The sequence below is a fragment of the Puntigrus tetrazona genome, chromosome 16 (assembly GCF_018831695.1).
Source record: "Puntigrus tetrazona isolate hp1 chromosome 16, ASM1883169v1, whole genome shotgun sequence".
Taxonomy (NCBI): Eukaryota; Metazoa; Chordata; class Actinopteri; order Cypriniformes; family Cyprinidae; genus Puntigrus; species Puntigrus tetrazona.
The window spans coordinates 8475849-8502576 of NC_056714.1; the positions used below are offsets into that span (position 1 = coordinate 8475849).

Consider the following 26728-nt stretch of genomic DNA (forward strand, 5'->3'; position numbering starts at 1 on the left):
GAGTCCAAATTAGAAAGAGGGAGCTGTGAGCGGACTGCTTTAATGGGTGAGGCAGAAGAGAGAAGGAAAAAAAGAGAAAAGGAAATGGTAATTTTATAAACTTAGTTGACACCTTTTGCCTTTATAATGTTTTGTTAACATCTTTTCATGTAGTTTAGGTTTGACATAATCTGATTGTTTTAAGCAACCTGTCAGTATTAGACAGAAGTTATGTTGGTTACATATGTGTGTTAATAGGCGCTTTTGAACTTGGCTTGAGGGGTAGTAACTATAGCAACAGTAGGCTTTATCGTGGATTTACATGTTTCTAATGTAATTAATCATAATTAATCAATGTTTATTTATATTTTTAAGGATTATTTTTGTTGCTAAAAGTCTTTAAGATTCTGAATTCGTCATTTATGAAAAAAACTGGAAAAAAACTGTGCGCGCAAAAAAATGATAAATAAATAAATAATAGGTCTATATGATCAATTTGCTTACTGCTCGAGTTTTTTTGTTGTTGTTTTGTTTCGGAAGTCCACAGAAATACACTAAATACACTTGTAAAATTATTATTATTATTACTGCTACTATTACTCCAGTTATTACTCAAATATCCTACAAGCACGGCATGCGACGTGTGCGATTAATTTTCTCAATAACTGACGAAATTCCTGTCTAAAAAAATAATAATGAGAAATTACCTGAGTTTGAACTCTAGTTAGTTGTACTTTTATTAGTTATTATTTAAACAAAACAACCTAACTGCAGTTTGATTGATATTAATTGGAATGCTGGATTAAAAAAAACATGATTTCTGAACATTTAGGGCTATGTGTTTGTGCAAACGAACTCTTTATATAGGATCTTTAAATTTCATGCAGCCGACGTCATAAAGCGGCAAGGCTCTTGGGAGTTCTATTCTTCATCATTATGACGGGTGTGAAGATCAAAGCCCCGCCGGGGGCGCGCGGACACTTGCGGGAAAGAATTTAGGTGGCACATGGTGACCCTGAGAGAGACGGGTTACGAGCTGCTGTTGATGTGGCACAGCGCCCTTTTACCGGGGTGCTTTAAATAACACCTTTCTTACCGCGACTGAAAGATTTGCTAAGTGTTAATTAATTTATCAATTCGATACAAACACGTTTTAGAGATAAGCAATAAGACAATTTAACAAAAGCTACGATTGTGTTAGTAAAAATAATTTTTGACTAATTTTAGGAGCTGAAAGTTAACCGTGCCAAATGAGCCCCGCTCCCATAGTCATTTCAACTCATGCAATTTATTGTTTTTCTATAGCCTAATATAAAAATGTCGAACACGGTAGGCCTATGTCTGCATTGAATTATGAAGAGCTTTAACGCTATCTGAGCTGCAGGAGTGACATCCTTCATTCACGAGGTGACGGAAAAAGTGTGTACAGCGTGTAAAACATTTAAACGACTCGAGGGGACAACTATATTGAGGGGAGAAAGTATTACGTTAATGAACGTTAACCGACAAAGCAGAGACGCACAGACCAGCGCTATGTCGTCTTGCTTAAATAATTTTTATATAGGCCAGCATTCACACAAGCCATTCACCTGTTAAAAGAAATAGAAATATCACATCTGACCAGACGGGGAGGGCTGTAACACTTTCCATACAGCTAATGTACTTACGGGAAGAGACTAAACAGAACGGGACAGCGTAGGCCAGCTGACACAAACCTACACCTTTTGTCATGTTAGCGTGTTTTATGCGCATTTCTCTATACTTGGTTTTATTCGAAGTAAGTGAAACGAGACTCGTTGTGCGAAAGCTAATTAGTTCGAGCAAGTTAAATTGATAAACGCAGGCTATACGCTAGCTACATGTAAAACGTAAGCGCTTTATTAAAAGGCGAGGGAAAGATTGTAAAAACAGCAGTCTTTGTGTTTGACGTAGCATAGTTTGTATGAATTCGTTAGCAGACACGCGTGGTAATATAATGTCCTATTAAAGTGAGAAGAAGAAAAAAAAACACTGCAGATGTCAAAGCAAAATGTGTCACGGCACTTTCCGGTCTTCCCTTGTATTTATTATAAAATAAAAGGCTTGACGGTTGCATGCGAGAACGGCGTGTTCATAGACAAGATTGTTATTTGTTATTCTAGATTCTATATAAGAAATAATACTGTAATAAATACAAAAGTTATAAACCTATTTCGTTTCATTTTTGAGCAACAGACGAACGAAATTGATCGGACTAATATGCTAACACAGCAGCCAGAATAAACGTTATTTTTTTTTTATAATCCGAAAATCGTCTTACCCTTAATTGAGTGTTCAGAGATGGCATGTTCCATAGGTCGACCTGTATCCACGCTTAAAGAGGCGAACATCACACTTTACAATATCCTAATTAAATTCTGTCTTTACAAGGTATAAATCAAGGAGCCCGGTGAGATGTTGATGTTCCTCTGAGGACAGACTTAAAGAAACTTTAGGATGGTGTAGAATATCTCTGAGTCACAGCCAGTCCACTCCTCTCCTCTCACTCTTATGTTGTCTGAAGCAAATGAAGGGAGGGATGAGAAGAAGCTGTGCTGAAAGACTGGAGAAGGAAGGGTGTCTTTAATAAAGACCCACACACTATTACGAATGGCTTTGGATGGAGACGATTGATCTTCATCGGCGGACTGAATGATGTTTAGTCTCTAACCCCGACTGATGTTTGCGGTGTTATAATAAACTTCTCTCCTGTGATCAGATACCTTCAGCTTATTCTTAACCAACGCTTTTATGAGTGAAAAGCCAGTGCTTTGGGGCAGTATTTACCAGTGCCAAAAGCAATACAGTCGGTACACCATAGGAAAAACACTTGTAAATGTCAGAGAACAATATTTACGTCCACCATCCATCAAAGTTATTTGGGTTCGGGAGTATGCAAGAAACATCTGAGGTAATATTTATGAGAGAGCCGTAAGAATTACAGCAACAAACATGAAAAGGTACGTAAAATGATTTCAGTTATACAGGTACTCGGAGGACGAATGAACGTATTATTAAACCCATTATTTGAGGCTGAACTGAATCATGCGTGAAAAATGTTGGATGGGATTCTGTTACGCGTCACAATCCAAACCACAGCTGAGGCAGTGAAAACCATTTAATCACTTGAAATACGGTATTGCTCCCTAACGACCATACAGGAATACATAACCATTAATGGACAGAAAACGTTTCAGTGGAAAGACATTTTCACCTCCTTAGTCACGCAGAAGTTAAAATGATGCATGGTGTGGATATCTTGCATTTCTGATCAGACTAAAGTATGCTGTCCTGTAGAAGCGCTTGAATGGATTCTTAAAGGGATAGCACACCAAAAAAACTGTGGTTTATGCACCATTGTGTCATTTTAAACCTTTACGGCTTACTTTCTTGAAGGAGATGTGGTATAAAATGTTTGTTTTTTGACTATGACAGTCAGTGGGGTCCAGTGTTGTTTTAGAGTTTTACCACATTGCCAGTAAAACAAAAAAAAAGGAACAAAAGCTGTCACTGGGGTGGGACACTTTTGTACCTTTTAGGTACTAATGTGTACATTTTAGGTACAAAATTTTTTATTTCTCAAAACAGTATGTTCTGATGTCTGAACAATTACAATAGTTTCTTGTTCGCATCAGATTTCAGTTTTAGATTGATTTAATCAAACTGTGTGTATTTTGCCATGTGTGCATAAGAGTACATTTGCACAAAATCTAAATACACATGGCATGATCAAAACTGATGAGTTAATTGAAATTTCCCCCAAAAAAAAAACATGCATGGTATTATAATATCAAACTAAAACTATTACAACAGTCGAAAAACCCTTGAGATAACCTTTTCCAATAATTACATAATTGTGGCATCCATATTTGTAATTGCGATTAGAAATGTAATTAATCGAATGCCTTCATTTAACAAAATCTGTCAGACATGAGTGTATATTGCATAAATTTCAAGGACATAGAGTGGATATAATGTCTGCTTAAAAGGCAAATAGAAAAACGTCTGGAAACTCTACCAAATTTTTGGAAACGTTTGGGAATTAACAGATTATTATTATTTTTTTTTTTAAATTTACAAGAAATTTTCCATCCCTTTCCACTATAGCGAAATAAGCGTTGCCAATCAATCAAGTTTGGAAATCCATATGGAGTTTGTCCAGCACAATCACTACCATTTTTGACCAAGAAGGAACGTGGCGACCCCAAACGGCAGCTGCTACAGCAGTACTGATACATTTATATTTGTACAGTACATTTATCTGTAAAATGTGTTACATGTAAACTGAAACTTCACAGTTGCTTGTTATGGGAGGGCAATAGGAAGAGCAATTGTAAGAATGTGTGGTGCTGGTGTTAGCGGAAGACAATGGTGTGTGTGAAAATGAAGAAGCAATGGTACATTTTCAGTTGACATGTAACACATTTTTACACAAATAAAGGTACTGTATAAATATTTCTTTTAATGTACTACAGCATTGACCTTTCTCAATACATTATTACCTCCTTGCAACTACATGTCAACTAGCGGTCATTAGAGTATCAGTAGCTTAATAACTTCAATAACACTTTATTACACTTTACTATGAAAAACTTTGCAAGAATAAGTCAACATATTCTAAGCCTAGTCTACTCTGAGAGTTAGTAGTTGCAACTTATTAAAACATTGACATGTAGTTACAAAGTGGAAGGAAAACTTGACATCTTTTGTACCTTTTTCTCCGAGAATGTATGAAAAAACAATTCTTCGGTATATCTTCTGTTGTGCTCTACTGAAGACCGAAAGTCCTGCAGGTTTGAATGACAAGAGGGTGAATAAATGATGACAGAATATTCATTTTTGGGTAAACTATCCCTCTGAACTTTTGTTAAACCAAGAAGGGAAACAAAAAAACTGGGAAAGTGATACTTGAGCTCCATACAGTTTTGATTATGGTGACTGGTTTTCCTTTGTTTTTTGTCTAATCTTGGTGTAAACCACAAAAAATGAAATATGAGATTCTAGATTAGATTCTAACTGGAAATAGCAAGAAAGTACAATAAAGTAAATCTAAATTAAACTGCACATCAGTCTTGTGGTCCCATGCGCAAGATTTATTATACAGAATATCTGTTCATGTTAAAGTTCTCCTGAAGTTGATGAGCTCTACTGGTTTCTAGATCTTTGAAGCCCACGAGAGGTTGGGTCAGCGGACACATGTTCTTTCCTGTAAAACGAAGATGACTCATAAAATGAAGGCGGTCCAGTGTAAAGGAACGACCGGCATAAATTACCATCCAGTGAGAAAGAAAGAGTAATAGAGTGAGGGAAAGAGACAGACGGAGAGCAAAAGTTATAACCCCGTCTCCTCATGAGCTACTGACACCAAATTCAGCGTTGCACCGCGTGCCAACACACATCTGAACGAGGCCAACACACACATATCTGCACATCTACCGCACTCCAGCCAACACACACACGCACACACACACACACCGCAGACACACTTCAACTTAACACCACCTCTGAACACCCGATACGGTCAGCACTCAAACACATCTAATCAATGAAGTAGGAATATGTGTGAAGCCGACCGCAAGAAACCAGCAGCCAACCCGGTTCATTACAGCAGTCCGTGAAATCCAACTCTTCAGCAGTTTTCAATGCATTTATTTTGTGACTGCGTTAAAATGAGTCAAAATAAAGGCTTTTGAGTCATGAAAATATGACTGGACTACTGTCAGACTGCTGAAGGTTTGCTAGAGTTAAAATAAAATTATAGAGGTTAAATGTCAGGCCAAAATGGATGTTGGGACTGTGGATGTTGTGAATTGATTGGGTACTTTTAATACCGCATTGTATTGTTAAGTTGTTTGAAATGTAGGATATGCGTCCACATTTTAGTTGTTCGGTGACATGAAAATATGGTTGGAATTATGAAGAACCGAACTGAGTTGAATTGTTGTGATAAATCATGATCATGATAAAGTTATTTTATTTTTCACTTTTGTGAAAAGTTATTTGTGATGTTGATCATTGTAGGTTGCTTTGGATTTTGTACAAATTTATTAGATTTATTTTATTTTTTACTTTTTTACAAATTGATTGTGAAGATAATTTCAAGTTGTCATTTATTTTATTTATTTATTTATTTTTTCACTTTCATGAAAGTCTTTTTTATTTTTGTCTTATTTATTTGCTTGATATTTCATTTTATTCCATGGATTTATTTATTCATTTATTTTACACAGATCTTTTTCATTCAACGCGTATGACAGACCATGTCTGTATGAAGCTCCATATAAACGCCATAAAAAGAGTCAGTATGGCTTTTATGTTATATTCCAATTTTTCTAAAATCAGTTTTCGTTTTTTTCAACTGATTTAAAACTACAGTGGACGTTCGGATAACCAGTGAATCATTTTCATTTCAGTCTGTTACTCTTACAAGCTTTTCATACAGCCTCAGAAAAATGTGAATATGAAGTTTATGGCATTTTTAAGATTTCTTTGGTTTGTTTAAAAGCAGTAGTACACTTTCACTATCGTATTACTTTTGTTTTTTCAAACAAGCAAAGGTCCAGTGCTGTTTCCCGACTGACTTTCATTTCATGGAGAAACACAGCTGAAATATTTTTCAAAATATATTTTGTAGCAGCCAAGGTCACTATAAGCTTCTGGTAAATAATTACATGTTGCTTTAAAATGATTGTAAACAACAGCACATGTGGAACAACATGAGTAAATGATGACAGGATTTTCATTTCATGTTCATATTATGCCTGTTGAGTCATTAGACTGATAATCCTTCCTCAGACCACTGCTGTGCTGGTCTGAAATGGGTTATAACTCTTGTGTGAAGTCTGCAGGATTTAGAGAGGTGATCTGGGCTTAGCGTGTCCCAGGCATGTGCTGTATATTTGAGAACACAAGATGGACAGAGACAGGCACCAGAGCCAAGACGAGAAGAAGGGCAGCATACCTCTCCCCGCGGGGTGTGTGGAATTTCAACAAATACCTGGCACAGGCCTGCCAAAATAGGCAAAGAAGAGAGAGATTAATAGAAAGAGAGACAGGCGGGACAGAGACAAAAAAGCTAGAGAGAGACAGAACGTTTGTCTGATGTCTCAGGAAATCATGTAATGTGATTAAAAAAAGAAATGATTGAATTAAATGGAACAAACCCACCTGATGTGAGGGTGAATTTAACAAGCCTAGGGAAATATGAAAAAAAGATGGTAACGCTTTAGAATGGGTAACACTGTAACTATTAACTACGACTTTTCCCTCAATAGATTCTTAATTGACTGCTTATTAATAGCTAGTGCAGTGGTTGTTAAGTTTAGATGTAGGGTAGGATTAGGGATGTAGAATAAGGTCAAAATAGTGTTACCAAAAGATTTACATTTTAATAACTTAATTGTCACCAATATTATGCACAACATGAAACATCTAAGGTTATTAGTGCCTCTTTTTATATAAATAAGAATAGATAGATAGATAGATGGATGGATGGATGGATAGATAGAAGGGTTTCCAAAACAAATGCATTAATCAACAAAAATTGTTATGTAAACATCTCCCTTTTCAAGCCTTTATAGATGTATGAATAATCAGCCGGATTCTTATTTCTCGCTGATTGCTGGCGTGAGGCTTCTGTGTAGATGAACACATCAGATTCGGTGGTGGTCTTGATGCCTAAAGCTTAAGGGTAAGGTCCTGCCCTTCTCAGGGTGTCTCCCTACACTTCAAAGGGGTCATAATTGCCAGACACACTTGTCCAGACCCACCGGGACCCCCGGCTCAACCTGTGCGTGTGTTTCAGCGCTGTGCCAGCGCACGGGGGTTGCTAACAAAGACAATCTGATTATGGTACCTTGACATAAATAATCACGGACCCTTTAAATGGCTTTAAACCGTCCTTGTGCTTTGCTTACATTATGTTAATTAATTCTCCAAGTCTTCGTCAGCCCGTTGACAGATTGCCCGCTTGTTTGACTTCTCCGTACAGCAGATTTAATTAAATGGGCGGACATTTTTGCGTGTAACAAACGGTTCTGTTTCCCTGTAGACTGATTAGCGGAGCTCAAGATGAAATATTGATCCTCCATCTCTGGTGTTGATGTTTATATTCACGTCACTTTCAGTAGTCCTCTGTAATAAAGACAAAGGACTGACGTTCCTCCCGCACAGTCTGTTTAATGCTTGACTTGCACGCTAATTAGATGCATCGAAAATCTATAGACTTTCTTTTGCTGTATCTGTGCCGCAAACATCATGTTACATGTTAGTTTTTATTCATTCATATTAATAGAATTGACCGATTCGATCAGTGAGCACAGCAAACGGATATAACATCGCATAAGCTGTTATGAATCTGAATGAATCAGTTGAATCAGTTGAATAATTCAGGAACTCTTTTTTTGGGAGTAACTAGTTAGATTTAATGTATAATTAAATTTCAAAATACATGTAAATGCATTGCAGTTTTGGATAAAGGTGTGCACAGTTACATATAAAATGTAATTCCAAAGGAGTTTGCTTCTGAATATTTTTGTAAGCAACATTTGATAGAATTTAGAAAGGTAAGCAACGATTTATAATAGTTATTGTTAAATGTAATAGTTTGAGATCTGTAACCTACGGTCTGTGTACTTTCGGATGTTTCAACCATGAGAAAAAAATTATTAAAAAAAGAATGGTTGTTGTGTTTTTAAATGCCATGTTGAGAATTAAATTGAAATGATAAAGGAACACAAAATAGTGAAAATGCCAGAAAAAAATAAATATTGACTTTTTTTTTCATTTTAACATGTTTTCTTTGGCAAACTTAGAGGTAATGCTTCTCCTGCATGTTTATTTGAGACAATGTAGACATCGTCTACTAAAGACATTTTATAAATTTACTTTTTTGGTAAAGAAAAAGTACACACTTTTGAGTGTCACATAATTACGTCTCTATCGCACACCCTGCCACCGTAAAATGGCCTGTCAATCATCTTGTCACAGTTAACAACCTCTTATTTTATTTCATGAACTTAACTTCCTACAGTATTGGAGAGAGATGAAGTAGCATGTCGATCAGCCAGTCGCAAGTCTTTCATGCCGAGAACTATGCTCATATTTTATGCATAATGATGCGTCTAAAAGTTTATTACCAAATAGATGTTTATAAAAGTCCACATAGCTGTTGTCAGTAAAACAACTTTTTAAACCTTTCTATGTAACCATCGCCATGTTTGTAGTTTTTGTAACGCATTTTATTTGCGTTTGTAGTCTGCTAGCGTTTTAAAGTAGGCTAACCTGCAAAAAAGGTCTTACTAAAAATGTCCATCATTAATGCATGGGCGGACAGCCTGTTTAAGTACAGGACGTAATCTCTAATGTCACTTAAACTAAGAAGTGTGCTGTTTGTTCTATGATGAATTAAGATTTCATGACCCAAAAAAATTTCCATCCTTTAAATTATTGCAAAGTAGTCTTCCTTTGACTTCAGCCATACTGGAACAATATCTTCAGAGAAATGACCTTCAAACATTTCCTAAATGTGTTCACTGGCAGATTTTTAGTAGTTAGCTCTTACACTCAAAACAGAGCATGCCAAAAGAAACAGGCTACTACTGATTGAAGGTGATAAGAAGAAATCGGTTAAAGACTAGTTAACTCCAATTTATCTCAGTTTTCCTTAAAATTGTGTTGCTTTGGGTATTTTTCCACTGCTAAAACAAAAAAGCAAACTCAGTGAATCGGACTCTCAGTTCAGCGTTTTATAGATCTGGCAACCCAAGGTACAGCGAGTGGATCAGACTCCAGTGGAGATTGGCTTCTGTTCAGCTGGATGTTTATCTTAGTCTAGGACCACACTGAACATGTGCTGAAAGGTAGCAAAGGACTACATCTGCATTCATGAAAATTAGATTATATAATCCCAGTTTCCATGAAAATGAACCAATCGTGCTTTTCCGAGAACTGACGCGTGGTAGATACGGTACAGTGAATGTGTTGAGATGCGTCACTTAATTGGGCTATTTTGAATACTCAAGTAGCATCTTTATTAATTGGGCAATTTCCTAATTGCATAATGAATCTGACCGCTTTCTGATAGCTATGACGTAACAGCCAAATTATTATGTGAGAGGAAAGACACTTAATTCTATCTTCATACTGGAGTGAAATGTCTGTATCCTATATCAATTTATAGTATAAAAAAAAATTTGTATTTACTTAAAGTACTGAAATATTATTTTAAATTCAAAGCATAGAAAACACAATCGGGCCGAAAAAAATTGAATGACGAAGTGTGTAAATAATATAGAATAAATATGCTAAAAACAGTGGTTTGGGAGGGAATCTAAATTTCTCAAAAACAAGTCCAAATGTCCTAATGTTTAATTAGGCTATACAAAAAATTAATAGTACATGGATGTATTGTAAATGAGACATTAAAACTGTGAACGTACATGGCTGGTAAAGCCACTTTCATCTCGTTAAACTTAAAACAGATCCATTTTATTGTAAAACCACACGTTCTTTTATATTTAGAGGCACATTCATTCCTCTCTGTAGTCAGTCACAGTTTAACCATGTCCAGGTGAGTCCCCAACACACTTATATAACAAGCCACTTTTTCACAGTAAACCGTGTTAGCTGTCAGCAAGTGCAGGTTCAGCAAGTGCCCAACCTCTCCGGATGAAAACAGTATATTGAAAATAGAGAAACTCTTTCAGCAGATAAAATAGAGAGATCCCGCCCTCTGCTGGTTCATACGCGCAACCTCAGCTCTCATCATAATGAACGAGGTTTTTGGTGTTATTTCAATCAACATTTTAATTACGTAAATTTCTTTAAATGTCTTTGCGTTGGCTAACCCGAAACCTCCACGTATTTGTCTGTAAAATATAATCCAATCATTTCATATTCATGACCAACGCATGTTGTCTAATGCAACCAAATTTTTAATAATGTCATAAAAAAACCTAAAAACATTATTTAACAGAGGATAGCCAATCACTTCTGTTCAGTCACGTCAGCTTGCCTGTCTCTATAAGCCTCTCTTTGCCTTCTGTTTCCGTGCCTGGAGAGCATTTTCCATTGATCAATCTTTTTTTTTTTTTTTTTGGGATTTATGCGAGATTAATGTATTTTTAATGTAGGCTATTCATATATATTTTGTGTGCCGTGCACACGTTACACCCCGCCGCTGTGTGTGGTATAGACGTTAGAGTTTAGATTTAAGCCTGTTGTACGCGATCCAAATATTTGCGGATGATATGACGTAACAGAGCCGTATTACTTCACCAAAAACATTCAGATTACTGTTACCGTAACTTCAGCGGCTCGAGACAAGGGCTAAGTAAAGAGGAAGAGTCGGACTGAAAAGACGCAGAGAGGGAGAGAAGAGGCTGAATCTCCCACTGAAGTTTTTCGTGCCCGCTGGTGAGCGCGCGCGGAGCGGAGCGCGCGGAGAGCGCCCACGCGACACTTTCACGCGCTGCACCGCTTTTTAAATGCGACGCATCCTTTACCGGGAGGCGCTCTATCTCCCGCTTCAACATTTGCCGACAACAAACAAACTGAACAAAACAGTTTTACGTGAATGAAATAGAAACGGAAAAGACATCACGCTCACGTGGACTATAATGTGTTGACGATTTGCCGGTGAGTGTCATTTTTGTTCTTCAAACTTCAAATTTGACTTCCAGCGTCACTGCTGTTTCTGTATTATTTAATAAAAACCAAATGCACGTATGCTGTAGTTGTGAATAACGGAGTTAATTAGGCTACTACGCCAAATTAAACCGTGCAGCCTATTTGTCTAGTAATGGTTTATAAAACTCGAAACAACAAAACCATTTAAGGTGGATTTGCCCAACATTTAGATTATTTCTTTTTAGTGTGCTCTGAGGTCTTTGCTACAACACACAAATATACGACTAATAAAACTAGTTAACACTGGTCTAGCTTGACCTGTGTGACAGGGTCAAGGTGAAAGGCATTTCCACCAGGCCTCATTCGAAACCTTCCAAATTACCCTATAATAATCTATAATCTATAATAACCCTATAGCAGTTAAAAATACTGTCGACTGTATATGTGATAGTTAGCTGCATGTGTTTTATGGATAGACTAATTAAAAATCAATAGCTAATGGAGATAATCAGGATGTATTTAAATATGAATACAGTAATATGAAAAAAATCTTCTTCTAACTGTTTTAGTAAACTATTAAACAACTGCTCCCGTATTATAATGCTTGTCGACGGCATCATTAAAAGTCATAAAAATGGTTTCTCAAGGCTTAGTAGCTAATTTTTATTCTAATTTAAATTCTACAGCCTGCATAGTACTTCTACTATGAGTCTAGATTCGTAGGATTTGATATAGAGCAGTCTTTGTCAGGTATCAAAATTAAACTTAGTCTATTTTTTAGCAACCAGATGTAGCTACTTTTACAAGCTGCTGCATTAACGTTTCGCCAAAATCACACAGAAAGACAATTGCACGATGAATCGAGTATTTCTTTCTTTTAAGATCGATATAACTGTCCCCGTTTACTGCTACAGCAAAGAGGATTTTCGTTTCATTTCTCTCTTCTTCATCTGGCGCTGTTTACAGTATTATTAGTTTGTAGTCGAGTGAGATTAACCTCAAGGTCATTAGTTCTAAGAATCGGTGCTTTCTTTATTTAACTCGCAGAGAGAGCGAAACGGTTGATTTGTGTAGAGATGATTTTACGGCGATAACACCATCACTCTCATTAGGAGAATCTGCGCTTGATTTTATGTGGCGATGTGCAAACGAACACTGAACTATTTCATACTGAAGGATTAGTTGTTTATCTCCCATTCTCCTCCTCCACGTGACAGAGAGAACCTGAAAGCGTTATGCTTTCTCCCACCTAATCAGTGTACAGTTACGTGTTCATTTGACTTTTGTTACGTCACACGAAACTGAGCCTTTGAAACGAGGCATCCGACAAACGGCATTTTTTTCATTTCTTTTTCGTGCGTTCGGAGGGTGAGCGGGAGAAACTCTGCAAAGCGGAAATAACAGTGAGATGAAAAGATTTATGCATTATTTCAGTCCAACAATTAATCTTCAAGAATGCGAGAGGCAGAGCTGTAGGAGGTACGGAGAAAATTGAGTCTGAGATGGTCAAGATGATGAGCATTAGAAAATAGATATTTCCGTTAAAATATCCGCCGCATGTAGGATATGTGGAATGCAATCAGTAATAATCAGATATGATTAATCAGAAATCAGACTACGGCTTCAGCAGTCCTGGAATTTTACTCAGTAGACAATCTGTCAGTGGGGATTTTTCATTGAAACATTTATATATATAGACAGTAGGTGGTGGTAAATTTTAAATGGTGGTTTTTATGAGTCATTGAATCATTGATTCAACCAATTTGTTGAATGATACGATTTATTCAGGAAGAAAGCACCCCTGTGAAATCTTTTGTAGTAACTTGTGTGTTTATCGAATTAAAGTAACTCTCTGTCCTCTTTATTAGAACATTTTGTCTTCTTATACTATAAAAAGGATCATTGGAATCAGCTGATGAATGATGAAAAACTGGCAGCCAATCAGAATTCAGAGCATGTAAAGTGACATAACTGTTATACACTTATACAAACTGAATATTATAATGCATTGTGGGGGGCCGCTAATATAATTTTCATTTTAGCATGTCAAACTTTCCATGTCAAACTGTGTTCATGATCCAACTAAACGTGCAGCAGCTTGCTCTTATCATAATGAACGAGCGATGAACATACTCATACACACTATTAGCTCTATGATAAGACTGTTGTCACGAGTTACGAGCTGTGACACCATGGCAGTAGTGCAGAGGCAGTTCCTCAATTTCTAACCCATACAGTCAATGTAGTGTCCTATAGAAATAAGGTTGCAGAGACCAAGAAATAGGGAAGTCCTGTCAGCGCCGGCTCGTCTATGCTGAAGCAACAGGCAGTTTAGAGCAAATACAGCACTCCCACGTATATCTAAGGTAACACAACACTTTATACGCTCCTGGGGTTGAAGTGGTGCTGTCTCAGCAGCAACAGTGTGGAAACCAGGGAGACAGAGAGGTGAATGAGGAGCGCAGGAGAGAGTTCATGCTGGCATGTGCTGCGTCACACTCTGGAGAAAGACGGGCTTAAAGAATTATTTTGCATTTGAAAATGCATTCGTTAAAAGAATAGTTCACCCAAAAATGAAAATTCTGTCATCATTTACTCACCCTCGAGTCGTTCCAAACCTGTACCAGCTTCTTTGTTCTGCCGAACACAAATGACGACAGAATTTTTTTTTTTGGGTGAATTATTCCTTTAAGAGTTATTCTGGGTATAATTCAGGATTAGATCATTTGATAAACAACAACAAAGCAAACAGAAATAAAGATTAAAATGATGATTAAATAAGTAAATGTGTTCAATATTTGCAGGTTTTAAAAGTCTGAAATCTTTGTATAAGCTATTATATATATGCATTAAACATAAAGGCTTTAAAAAAGTCTTACCAGCATTTTTTAAAACAATAATTATTTTGTTAAAACATGTATTATTTTAACTGTAAAACCATTGTTGCCATGTGACAAATTTGTGAAATTGGAAAGAAATTTATATAAGAAAGTTTGCTACGATTTATCGTGAATTTATAAAAGCAATAACAGTAATTATTCTGTTAAAACCTGTGTATTATCTGAGCAAATTACAGTCATTTTTGTGTTGTTAAACCAGCAAAGTAGTAAAATCTGATTTTATTTGAATGTTAACATGTCAAATTATTCACCTTGGGTGGGTGTATTATTGAAACCATCTGAATTTTAACACTTCTGAATTGGCCTCATTCATGTCCATTATTGTGAAGGACGAGTTGAAAATGATTTTTGTGGTAATTAACATAACCCCAATGTTCTAGACTGATCTCGCACTGAACTCAGAATATTCCTTTAAGATTTAAAACACTGTCACTACTCTTTAGTGCATTTACCAGATTTAGTCTGGCTCTTCTTGGCATACATTAGGTTCTAATGATTAGGAGATTGTACCGAAGCCCATTGTTCAGAAATGCAGTGAGTGGTGATTTTATCTGTAGTTAATACTTTCTCATTACTCCTCTCAGATTAACGCGAGTTAGTTTCCAGCCAGGCTTCAGCAGGCTGACTGGATCATATAATCTCATCGCACGCTTCTGGCATATCTAGACTGAGAGCGATAGAAGCAGACAGAAAATCAGGGAATAAAAGTGAGTTAGAGATATGGAGAGTGAGGCAGAGAGGGAAACTGAGAGAGACACAGCTCGGCCATGTGAATGCATGGACATTTTGTGGCCTCATTTCGCGGCACAGAGGAATCGATGACGCTATGGATTAGTTGTGCAGTATGTGGGCTGTTGTATTACTGCATGTGTTCTGCTGCAGGTGACACAGCATGCATTTCAACCATGCACCAATACTACATAGGATGTTACATCAGCATTATCATTTTAAAACAGCTATTTGCTAGTATATGTTTTATTCACCTAATCAGCATTTCCAGTATGACTCTGATCAGGTGTAGATGTTGGTTCTCTGCAAATGTAACATTGTTATGGCTCTCAGTACGAATCTTGTGTTTTGCAGCATATGGGTAACACTTTATATTAAGTTCTCATCAGTTAAAGTTAGTTAATGCATTGACTAATATTACTTAAAGAGCGATACATTGGTCACTGTATTTTTAATCTTTGTTAGTCTTAGTTAATAAAAATACAAATATTCATGTTAGTTTATATCAGCTCAATTACATAAAAAATAAACACACAAATTTTGATTGTAAAAAGGCATCAGTAATTTTTTGTAATTAACATCAGTGATGACTAACAACTAACTAACTATAATAAATGGCAGTATTTTTCATTGTAAGTTCATGTTAATTAATGTAAAGCTTTATCTCTCTCTCTCTCTCTCTCTCTCTCTCTATATATATATATATATATATATATATATATATATATATATATATAGTTAAGAAATGTAGGATATCTGGGCTGGAAACTAAAATAATCTAAGAAAGAAAAGCATTTTTCAGTGTATGACTAATATTATAATTTTAAACAAACAATGTTTCATTAACATTTCTAGAATGTGCATTCCTCTTGCTAAATACTCTAATAATGTTTCTTACTATCATCTCTGCTTTTTCTATTATTTCCTATATTGTGCTGTGAAAAGTCAGTGATAATAATGTATTTATTTAGTTAAGAATTATGTAACATTTACTTTTTATTTGTTATACTGTGGAAATCTCAAATTACTGCTGAGGGCAATCAGTTGCATTCCATTTTTCCAAATGTTTCTTAAATATATTTAAAAATAATTTAACCAATACTGTTAAAAAATGATCAAATCGAAACCAGAAAAGCTCTTACCAGAATTTTCTTTGTAATTATGCTGCCGTGTACTTCCTGATTACATAAAGTTGTCAATATGAACAAAAGACAAACATGCTATTTTTCACTGTACAAAAATGCTTCTAAGCGCGTACAAAAGCATAAAGCATATAGTATATGAGTCTGCATTGTCACTCTTTGCTAAAGTAAAATTACTTTCATATACAGTACTTTTGAAATCTGCATGACATCAGCCATGTGATGTAATAATAGCGTACATCTAGAGTTTCTCGATAAGATTATCCCCATCAGATTTGGGAAAAGGTGAAATAGAGAGTATGCTATGAGAAAAGATCAAAAGGTTATTCACTGTACAGAATATTATTGAAATGATTTTCACGGGGACTTAATCTCCCTTCATAACATGGACAGTAATCTGGGAGAGGGATAGAAAGACAAAAAGAGAGAGAATTCAGGATGGACGGAGTGATAAATGCAATCTGAGTGTCAGAGAGATAAGAGAAAATAAACATAAACTTGTGTTATTGAAAACCATGACATTCATAGTGTGCTGGGGCGTTTATGTTGAAATGGCTTATCTTTTAAACTTTTAACTTCTGTTATTAAAATATTCTGCTGCAGGTAAAGCTTGTTACGTAGTTAAAAGTTGATTGTTGTGCAACGTTTGAGCTGATTTGCATAGATTTGGATAGTTTCCTGTTAATTGCCCCCGACATAAGTCTGGCACTGCTGCGCTGATGCTCTGCCAGCAATTACTGTAGAATGTCCCGTATCACGCTGACCTTGGTCCCGTATCTCACACCTCTGAACACTGCACACGCTGGAGAGGATCAGGGCTGTTTGAGTAGCACTCGGCTATCATTAGCAGCACGGGAGATTTCACCAGACACCTCCAACACGAGGAACAGAAAGATAAGGAGAGAGAACGTGAGAGAGTTCACTGAAATGGTTGATCATGCTTTTTTTCTTTTGCTTAAAAATCTGAGACCACATAAGGAACTGATCGGTCCGCAAACAAAGAAAAAAAAACTAGATATTTCAGGCAGTATAGAAATCTTGGCCACGTATGGTCACCCTATCTTATTCGAGAACATGAATACCGAATGGCTCTCTGTCAATGGTATATTTTCCGCAGCACTGGTGTATGCGTTAATCAATAGGTTTAGTGCTCTAATGAGATCTCCCTCACACACACAGCCCTGGGTTACAGTGTGCAGAGGTTAGAGCCAGAGGTCAAAGACTGCTGGAGATAAGATTTGACACAAACATTCTCCAAATCCTTTCCAAAATCAGACATGGCAATGATATGTTTAACATGTATTCAAAGTCAAGTGTGTAATATTGTGGCACAGAATAGAACTGAAAAAATAAAAGCACTGTATAAGCATAATGGAAAATATGGAAAACATTTGACATTTTATTGCGGTTAAACTGTAAGCAGTTTACATCGAACGTCTATTTATTAAACACATCGAAATATAATTTTTTTATGTTTGATTTTAGATTTACGTTAATAAACAAATGCCACATTTTTATCACTGAAATGTGGAATTACTCATTCATGGTATACAAATACAGGCTGACCTATCATTATTATTAATAAATGTTTAATTTGAGAGACTTCTAAGGAAGATACTAATCTTTGATCTTTTTCAGCAGACTGAAAGAGTGAAAAAGAAGACACAAGATGATCTATGCATGCTATAACTGCCAGCACTGGTAATTATATATATATTATTTATGAATATATAAAATAAAATAGTTTGTTAGAATTTTGAAATTGGAATTATGACATTTTCTTGGTGATAAATACACTTACTCAGCATATATCGATCGTGTTTGCAATGCAGCTTTCATGTCACAGAGAGATATTTTTTTATCGTCCTTAAATTTCATGTATTTTCATGTATTTTTCTCTCTAGGAGTTAACGGAGACTGTGATGTCCTCAACGCAAAAACCCCAGATTCATAATAAGGAACGTATCAGGGACCTGACAAACTATTGTTGAGTCGTATTTGCCGTGGATGTACTCTACCTCAAATGTCACTGCGAGGGCAGCAGATATTTGAAGATGAAACCTTAAGTTATTCTCATTTTAGAAATGTTCTTTTTCCATGCTCCGGTTTCTTGATTGTCTTTTGAGTGTTATATTTTCTAATTTCATCCTTTTATATGTTCCCGTTCAAGTGGGCTTTTCATGACTAGACTCCATTTTTAAAGATTCTCTTCTCTCTCACGTTAAAGCCTCGAACTACAGGTTCCTCAAAGGAGGTTTGTGAAAAGGAAACATCACTTGTCAGGTGTGAACGATTGGTTGCCCGATCATTTCATATTTCAAATCTACGGCCTAAAAAAAATTCTCTGACCCAATGTTCATTTTTAGGAACATTTCACCAGTTGCATGTATTTTGTTGGCGACCAAACTGGACTTGGACTCTGAGGAAGATCTCAAAACATCGCCTAGCTTTTTTAAGCTTTTGGAGAATAGGTCATAACACATCTCACTCTAAACCTCTTATTATTATAACTTTTGTGCTATAGTAATTCAGTTATAAAACTTCAATCAAGAGATTTTCTAGAGCAAAATGTCCCTTTCCTTTGGAGAACCGGGCTCTTGGTGTGAGTGTGGAACATCTGCTGGAACCAGACTGGAGATGGAAACATGACTGTGACAGAATATCTCTTCTGACTGTGTGAATTGTTTATTTGTTTAATGTGATTGAGAAATGGACTTGTTCTGTTCCACATATATAATTGTTCAGTATTGACTGCAAAGAGGTGGCATTTGTGATGTATTAGCAAATTTTGACTAGTTTTCATATTAATCGCACATCTCTCTTGTGTCTTTAAACATCTCACCATTTAAATAAGGGAAGCTGAAGAGGTCCTAAAGGGAAAGATTGGTCTGTATATGCATGCTGTTATTTATCACACACATATGTTCTAGACAGTTTAGTGCATGTTCTTTTTGGCTTCCCTCTATATGTTCCCTCAGCTTAAGACTGAGGCTTGTTTATGTTATGTAAGTTCGCCTCTCCTTCATCCTTCTGCTCTGCCTAAGCTTTGCCTTGTTTGTTTGTGCCTCTCTTTCTTACGAAGCTGCTATATGTTACGCATAGACCTAAAGCAGCACAGTTTTCCTCTGTCTAGTCTCTGCCCACCACCTAACCTTAGCAAAACTACATCTAAAGCTGAGAAACTGCACTGAAACTGGATCCCTCCCCCCTTCATTTACTGCATTTAATTAACTTTGGAACTTTGCGTACAGTAAAATTGTCCAGGGATACTGGTTTATTGACAGCAGGCAGTAGACGGACCACTCAAGTGGAGATGATCTCTAATGCGATTTCGTTCCGTCTCTGGGCAACTATTGGCTGCCGGGATCTGAATGACAATACAGTCTCTTTCAGGCCATAAGCCTTTCTTTGGAATACAGCCTGCGACTCACAGTTTGGATATATATCATTGCATCCATAGTTTTGCATCCATTTTGACCCTGGATTTATCTGGCAAAGCTTAATTTTCCCTGAACGATTTGTAGTCGCCATCAATAATGGGGGCTGCTCGGGTAAAGAGGCGCTTCAGCGCGGTTGTGGACACCCCGCTGGATGAGGAGGAAGTCATGAGGCTGGCGCAGAGTGATGATGTCACTTCCTCCCAGTCGGGCACGCTTCCGTCACCTGACTGTAACGGCAAAGTACTCAACCTTCACCGTAGCAATGGGGGAAGGAGCGGAGAGAGGGATGAGGATGATGATGATGATGATGCGGAGGATGATGATGATGATGAAGAGGGGGGAGGGAGGAGGGGAGGAGGAGGAGGGCGTGGCTCGGCGCTCAGGGGGGAGTCTGGGGCAGAAGGGAGGTGGGAGAGGAGCAAGAGAAAGTCCTTGTCTTCCCTCTCGCCCTCGACGTCCCACGAACGCCGGAGCCAGTCCCGCCGGCCCCGACGGCGCTTTGTAGGCAAGGACGGGCGCTGCAACGTCGCCTTCGTCAACATGAGCGAAAGGGGCCAGCGCTACCTCACCGACCTCTTCACCACCTGCGTGGACATCCGCTGGCGCTGGATGCTCGTGGTGTTCACCCTCTCCTTCTTGCTCTCCTGGCTTCTCTTTGGTTTCACTTTCTGGCTCATCGCCGCTGCTCACGGGGATCTGGCGCCCCCGGCATCATCTTCCTCTTCTCCTGCATCCGTTTCTTCCTCGCTGGCTCCTCTGGAACCCGGAGAGGATTCCAGGCGGGCGGAGACAGCGGCAGAGACGGAGGAACGCTGCTTTCAGCAGGTGAACAGCTTCATGGCGGCGTTCCTCTTCTCTCTGGAGACGCAGACGTCTATAGGATATGGCTTCCGGAGCGTTACCGAGGCCTGCCCCCTGGCGGTGTTGGCTGTCGTGTTGCAGTGCATTGTGGGCTGCATCATCGACGCTTTCATCATTGGGGCGGTAATGGCTAAGATCGCCAAGCCCAAGAAGCGCAATGAGACGCTGGTGTTCTCGGATGTGGCCGTGGTGGCCATGAGGGACGGGAAACTCTGCATGATGTGGCGAGTGGGAAACTTGCGCAAGAGCCACCTGGTGGAGGCCCACGTACGAGCACAGATACTGAAGGTCAGTGAGACAGTGTGGGTGTGTGTCCTGTCCTATCTGTTTATTTAGACACAACAAAAATGCTATACACACATTACATAAAATGACCTATACATTAAAATGTCTATTGCGTGATGAGCTTTCATTTCTGGATTAAAATAAACCAAATATCATTTGACAGTGCAAGGTTCATTCTTGTTGGAAACTGTCCCCAAAACAAGAACTAGCTTCAGCCTCAGTTTTGAGGTTTTAAAGTAGATGTTGATTTTGATTTGAAGTCAGAATGGAAAGAGTGAATGAGAGAGAATGCTGGCAAAATGAAGAGGGACAGAAATGCTAGCAAATATGACTGTACCTGAGTACAGTGATGGTAATCCTGTATTGTAATTAGAGCTGTCAAATGGTTAATCACATCCAAAATAAAGGTTTTTTTACATAATATATGTGTGCATGTTGTATTTATAATGTATGTGTAAATACACACAAATACAACATATATTGTGTATATTTGTGTTTTGTATTCATATAATTTATATCATATACAAATATATGTCATATACAAACATATATTTGTATATACATGTATTTACATATACATAATAAATATACACATTACACACATATATATTATGTAGAAAACATTTTTTTTTAGATGTGATTAATCATTTGACAGCACCAATTGTAATATTTCCTTTTTACTAAATTATCCCCATATTCAGTCTATGCTCTTTATTTGATATTCCAAGGTATTTCAAAGAATTCTGTAGAATTACCAAAACTAAAAATCCATGGTATTATTGTGGTACTTTTAAAGGTACACTACCATTCAAAAGTTTGGGGACTGTAATATTTTTTTTTAAGGAATGCTTTTATTCAGAACTAAATTGATCAGATGCGACAGTAAAAAAAAATATTTATATTTCAAATAAATGTTGTTCTTTCAAACTTTGTTTTCATAAAAGAACTGCGATTGTGCATTATGGCTTTCATAAAAATATTAAGTAGCACTACTTTGTTCAACATTGAAAAAGAAACGTTCCTCGAGGACCACATCAGCATATTGCAATGATTTCTGAACAATCACCTGAAAGTGATTAAGTAAATAATATTTCACAACATAACTGTTTTCCTGTACTTTGATCAAATAAACGCATCCTTGGTGAGCAAGAGACATCTTTCAATCAATTATAAAAACTTACCAAACTTTTGAAGAGTGTAGTTTATATGAGAAAGAAATACCTTGCATGAAGGTAGAACACATGGCAGGATGAGTAAATGAAAAAGAATGAGAGAGATCGACATCTGGACAGTTGGTGTGGTTAATGACGGCTTGTTTTGTTCAAGCTCATACCGGAGGTTTATAAGATTTGCTGAGGGGATTAATTTTACCAGAGCAAACCACTGTCTTGCATATCTGCCCTGTGTGTATGTGTGTGTGTGAGACTTCATTTAACGGCTAGATTAAATTATTTGACATTATGCTTTTGTTTATGAGTGAATTAAATCATATTGTCATAAACATGTCCAAATGTTTAATTGTGTAGCTCTTGTCAATCTCTGTGAGGGTCATGCTTATATTTATCCTTTATTGTGTTTGTATACTAATGTTTCAAACACATCTTGACATTTTGAGACCAAATGGTCAGAAGTTACATACAATAAATTCATACAGTATGTTATTGCCTAAACTAACTATAATAAAATACATTTTCTTTTTTTTTTATATCCTACTTAATAATCTTATATTATTCTCACCAGATGCCATGTACAGATTTATTTATTTGTTGACTATGAAAGCGAAAATGTTGGGCAACATTACAAAAGCACAGATTGGATTTGTCCACGGAAGACCTCTTGTATCACTTTTTATCATATACCGTGTCTGATTACGTCACAATGCTGCTATGATCGCATCAACTTGGTTTTTTCTAAATTACTGCCAGAGGTTTTGTGAACTTTGAAATCTACGACATCCGTAAAACATATTTGGAACCCGAACAATAAAAATGACTACTGAAATCTACTGTATGTAAAACTTAACAGTAGTTCTGACCTTTCCTGCAGCCACGGGTGACCCCTGAGGGTGAGTTCCTGCCATTGGACAATGCAGACCTCAATGTCGGCTTTGACACAGGAACAGATCGCATCTTTTTGGTGTCACCTGTGACAATTGTGCACGAAATTAATGAGGAGAGCCCTTTCTTTGAGGTGGACAAACTTACACTAGAGGGAGACAAAGATATGGAAGTGGTGGTGATTCTGGAGGGCATGGTGGAGGCCACTGCCATGACAACCCAGTGTCGGTCTTCATACCTGGCCTCTGAGATCCTCTGGGGTCACCGCTTTGAACCTGTGCTCTATGAAAGGAAGAACTGCTACCAGGTGAGACACAGAGAATAACAAATAGAGGGGGGAAAGTGATGGAACAAGATTGGACCAGGATATTGTACTGATGCTTCTGAAAGCTTAGATTTTTTTTCAAACCACCAAACATTAAGGCCCTATGTAATTTAGCATCAGTCCATATAACAACAAATTAGTTGACTTACAGAATTGCCATTTAGGTTTTAACCGAACAGCAATTAGACTGTGATATTCTGATTCTGTTCACATACTCAATTGGTCTGTTTGGTCACTGTCTTACAGTGTTGCCAGATTTATAGAAAACAAAGCAAAACAAAAAAGTCTAATATGGTAAAACTTACTAAGCAACCACAACCCTGTATCAATTTTTGTGATGATATAACCTAGTGTCAGGCAAAATTCAAAACTCATGGACAAAATGTGCAAAAATTATTTTCCACAAGAATGTAAATTTAAACGACAGGAAGAAGAATACAAATACAATTTGTACAAATTAGTGCTGTCAAATAATTTACATTCAAAATAAAAAAAAATTGTTCACATAAAATATGTGTGTGTGTGTGTGTACTGCGTAGCCTATATTTATTATGTATATATAAATACAGTATATATTTTGAAAATATTTACATGTATATATTTATACACACACATACATTATGCAAATTAAAACTTTTATTTTGGATGCGATTAATTGCAATTAGTCATTTATCAGCACAAATATATATATATATATATATATATATATATATATATATATATATATATATATATATATATATATATATATATATAGCGGACACATGTAAATCAGTAACATTTCACAATATCACACATTTATTAAAATCATTAGTTAGTTAATGTACTGAACCAACATGAATAAACAACTGTACTTTAACAACTAACATTAACAAAGCTTAATAAATATTGCATTGTTCATTGTTACCTCAGTTTAAGTAATTATAATAATGCACTGATCCCAAGAACGCGTCTTAACTAAAATGACAGTATTCTGTTCTTGCCTCTTCTAGAAATGCAAATCTTAAGCCTTTACTTGTCGTGTGTCCTCCCCACCTCTAGGTGGACTACTCATACTTCAACAAGACTTACGAGGTCCCGGACACGCCCACCTGCAGCGCTAAAGAGTTAGCCGAGAAAAAGTACATCTTGGGCTCCCGTTCCTCCTTCTGTTACGAGAACGAGGTGGCTCTGCAGCTCTCCCCCTCTGTCCCTCCCTGCCCTGAGCGGTTCTCTCCATCCCCCTGTTCTTCCCCCTCTCCCTCGCCCTCTTTCGTTCGGCCCACACCACCGTCTCGACAGGACTCCTGCAGTGAGCACCCACACATACACTGAGCCATGCGGCTGGGATAAAAGGGCACAGGGGACAGCGGCGGTCACAGAAAGAAAGGGAGATAGATAGAGAAAGAAAGGGGAAGGGTCAGGATGGAGGGAGGAGTTGGAACCGGGGGTCAGGAGAAAGAGAGAGAACCAGCTAATGGACAAAGGGCTGGAAAGACAGACTTGGACAGGGGACTGAGGCAAAGAAGACCGTAAAGGGACAATGTAGGACTGATTAATGACAATAGGTCATGCATAGGATGGGCTGAGAGAAGACAGAATGCACAAAAGATGGAGAACAGAAGAGGGAAAGGGGCCTCTAACCGCCTGGGAGAGGAGAACGAAAGAGCAAGATAGTGGGGTGAATTCACGAGCGCAGTATTTCTGAATGTGTTTTCTTCACAAACCCCTGTAATCCTAAAACTCGTTAGGGAACATCACTGAAGACTCACAATTTTAAAATCAACTATATATTCTGATGTCAATGATGATAGCAATTTAATAAAAAAAAACTAATATTACAGCTAAAAGAGCACTTAATGAATTATATATTATAACTTCGAAGTTAGCGTCACTCGGGTTCCCTCAAAAAAAGCCAACAGAATTTTCCATCACTTCATAAAATAAGCCCCGTAACCAACGTAAGTTTGTATGTTTTGTTCACCACGATAACCTTCACAAATCAAAAGAACTATGAATCTTGAAGCCTAAATACGGTCGGCAGAAGTAAAAAGCTAAACGTAGGCTATAATCGAACAACAGAGAATAGTTTGTAAGAGGACAAATCCTTTTTGACCCTGCATAGACAGCAACGTTTATTGTTGAATAAAGTCATTATTTTCTTTGTGCGTACATGTATTTTTCGTAGCTTTTGTACGTCCTTGCTATCTTACTGACTAGTGTTGTCAAAAGTGATGACATTGTAAAAAACGACCATTTTATAAATGTCCACACAGATTGTTTAAAAAAATTATAACTGGGTATGTTGATAGATAAAACGCAATCACAGCGTATGAACACATTAGCTTAAGAATCTGCTCAACAGCGCTAAAATGTTTTTGAATTGATGCTTTTAAAATTTCTTACAACACTACTTGAACGTGTCAGTTGAATTGCAGTCTAAGCAGGGTCAGAAAGCTTTCGGATTTCATCGAACGTATCTTCATTTGCGTTCCGGAGGACGAATATACTATAGTTATCTTCATAGTTATCGTTTCTAGAGTGAAGGTAGGTAATCAATGACAGAATGTTCATTTTTGGGTGAACTATCCCTTTAAGGACGACAGAACCAGAAGTTCAAAAAATGTTTTTGTATTTTAATGACTTGGGTTTTATGATTCTGCCGGCACTCCATACGCTTGTCGTCGTGCAGAGCAAAGTTTCACAAGACTTTATGGCTGTTTTTGAGAACCTTTGTAAAGACTAAACGATGAATTTGCTGATTGGCTTTTTTGGGGGGGATGCTGATCCTCATACACTAAAGCTGCTATCTCAGACATTTCAACGTTCTCTTATTCACTGTAATACAAGTGGCCTGTCTCTGTTGCAATCTGGCTTAAAAATCATTGACACTTCGTTCGTTTTTTAATGAATTCCTCCCAGAAAGCTGGGTAAAAGATGAGATGGGTTTCAGAATGGCGGAAGGCAAAGTTTAAGTCAGAGCGCAGAGGAACGTAGTAACAAAAGAGATTCAGGTCAGTCGCACTGAAATGAGGTCAAAGACTTAATGACCAAAAACAGATCGAACTGCGGAGTGAACTGAAAGAGCGGGGGAATACAGAGGGATCGAGAAGGTCATTTTGACACGAGGAGAGCTGCAACACCGATCCAGTGGGCTGATTGAACCTGGCGATCTTTTCGAATCAACACGGGCTGCAGTGGCTCCAGCATGTGTACCTGATGAAGACGCAACGGTGGCCCCTAGGGGCCGCAACCAGCATGAGCCATTTTACAATTTAGAAATTGGATGGAAAAACCTATTGCACGTAACTTCTTATGACGATATCATACAAAAGTAAGAAACGTAAAATAACGTCTCAAAATTCGAATTACTTAATGCGAGAAC

At 37.3% G+C, this 26728-nt stretch overlaps 1 protein-coding gene across 2 annotated transcripts; it reads left to right on the top strand.

The window, feature by feature from the left end:
* Nucleotides 1-11376: 11376 nt before the first annotated feature.
* Nucleotides 11377-26479, top strand: kcnj14 (potassium inwardly rectifying channel subfamily J member 14). Of its 2 annotated transcripts, none has more exons than XM_043261742.1 (5): nt 11377-11634; nt 18035-18097; nt 18301-20985; nt 23029-23346; nt 24406-26479. In XM_043261742.1, exons 3-5 carry the CDS (start codon nt 19933-19935, stop codon nt 24676-24678), a joined length of 1644 nt encoding a protein of 547 aa, XP_043117677.1. In that variant the 5' UTR covers nt 11377-11634; nt 18035-18097; nt 18301-19932; the 3' UTR covers nt 24679-26479. The 2 variants fall into 2 exon arrangements, with proteins under 2 accessions (XP_043117677.1, XP_043117675.1); XM_043261740.1 differs by having other exon boundaries at nt 18038-18097.
* The last annotated feature ends 249 nt before the right edge of the window (nt 26480-26728 follow it).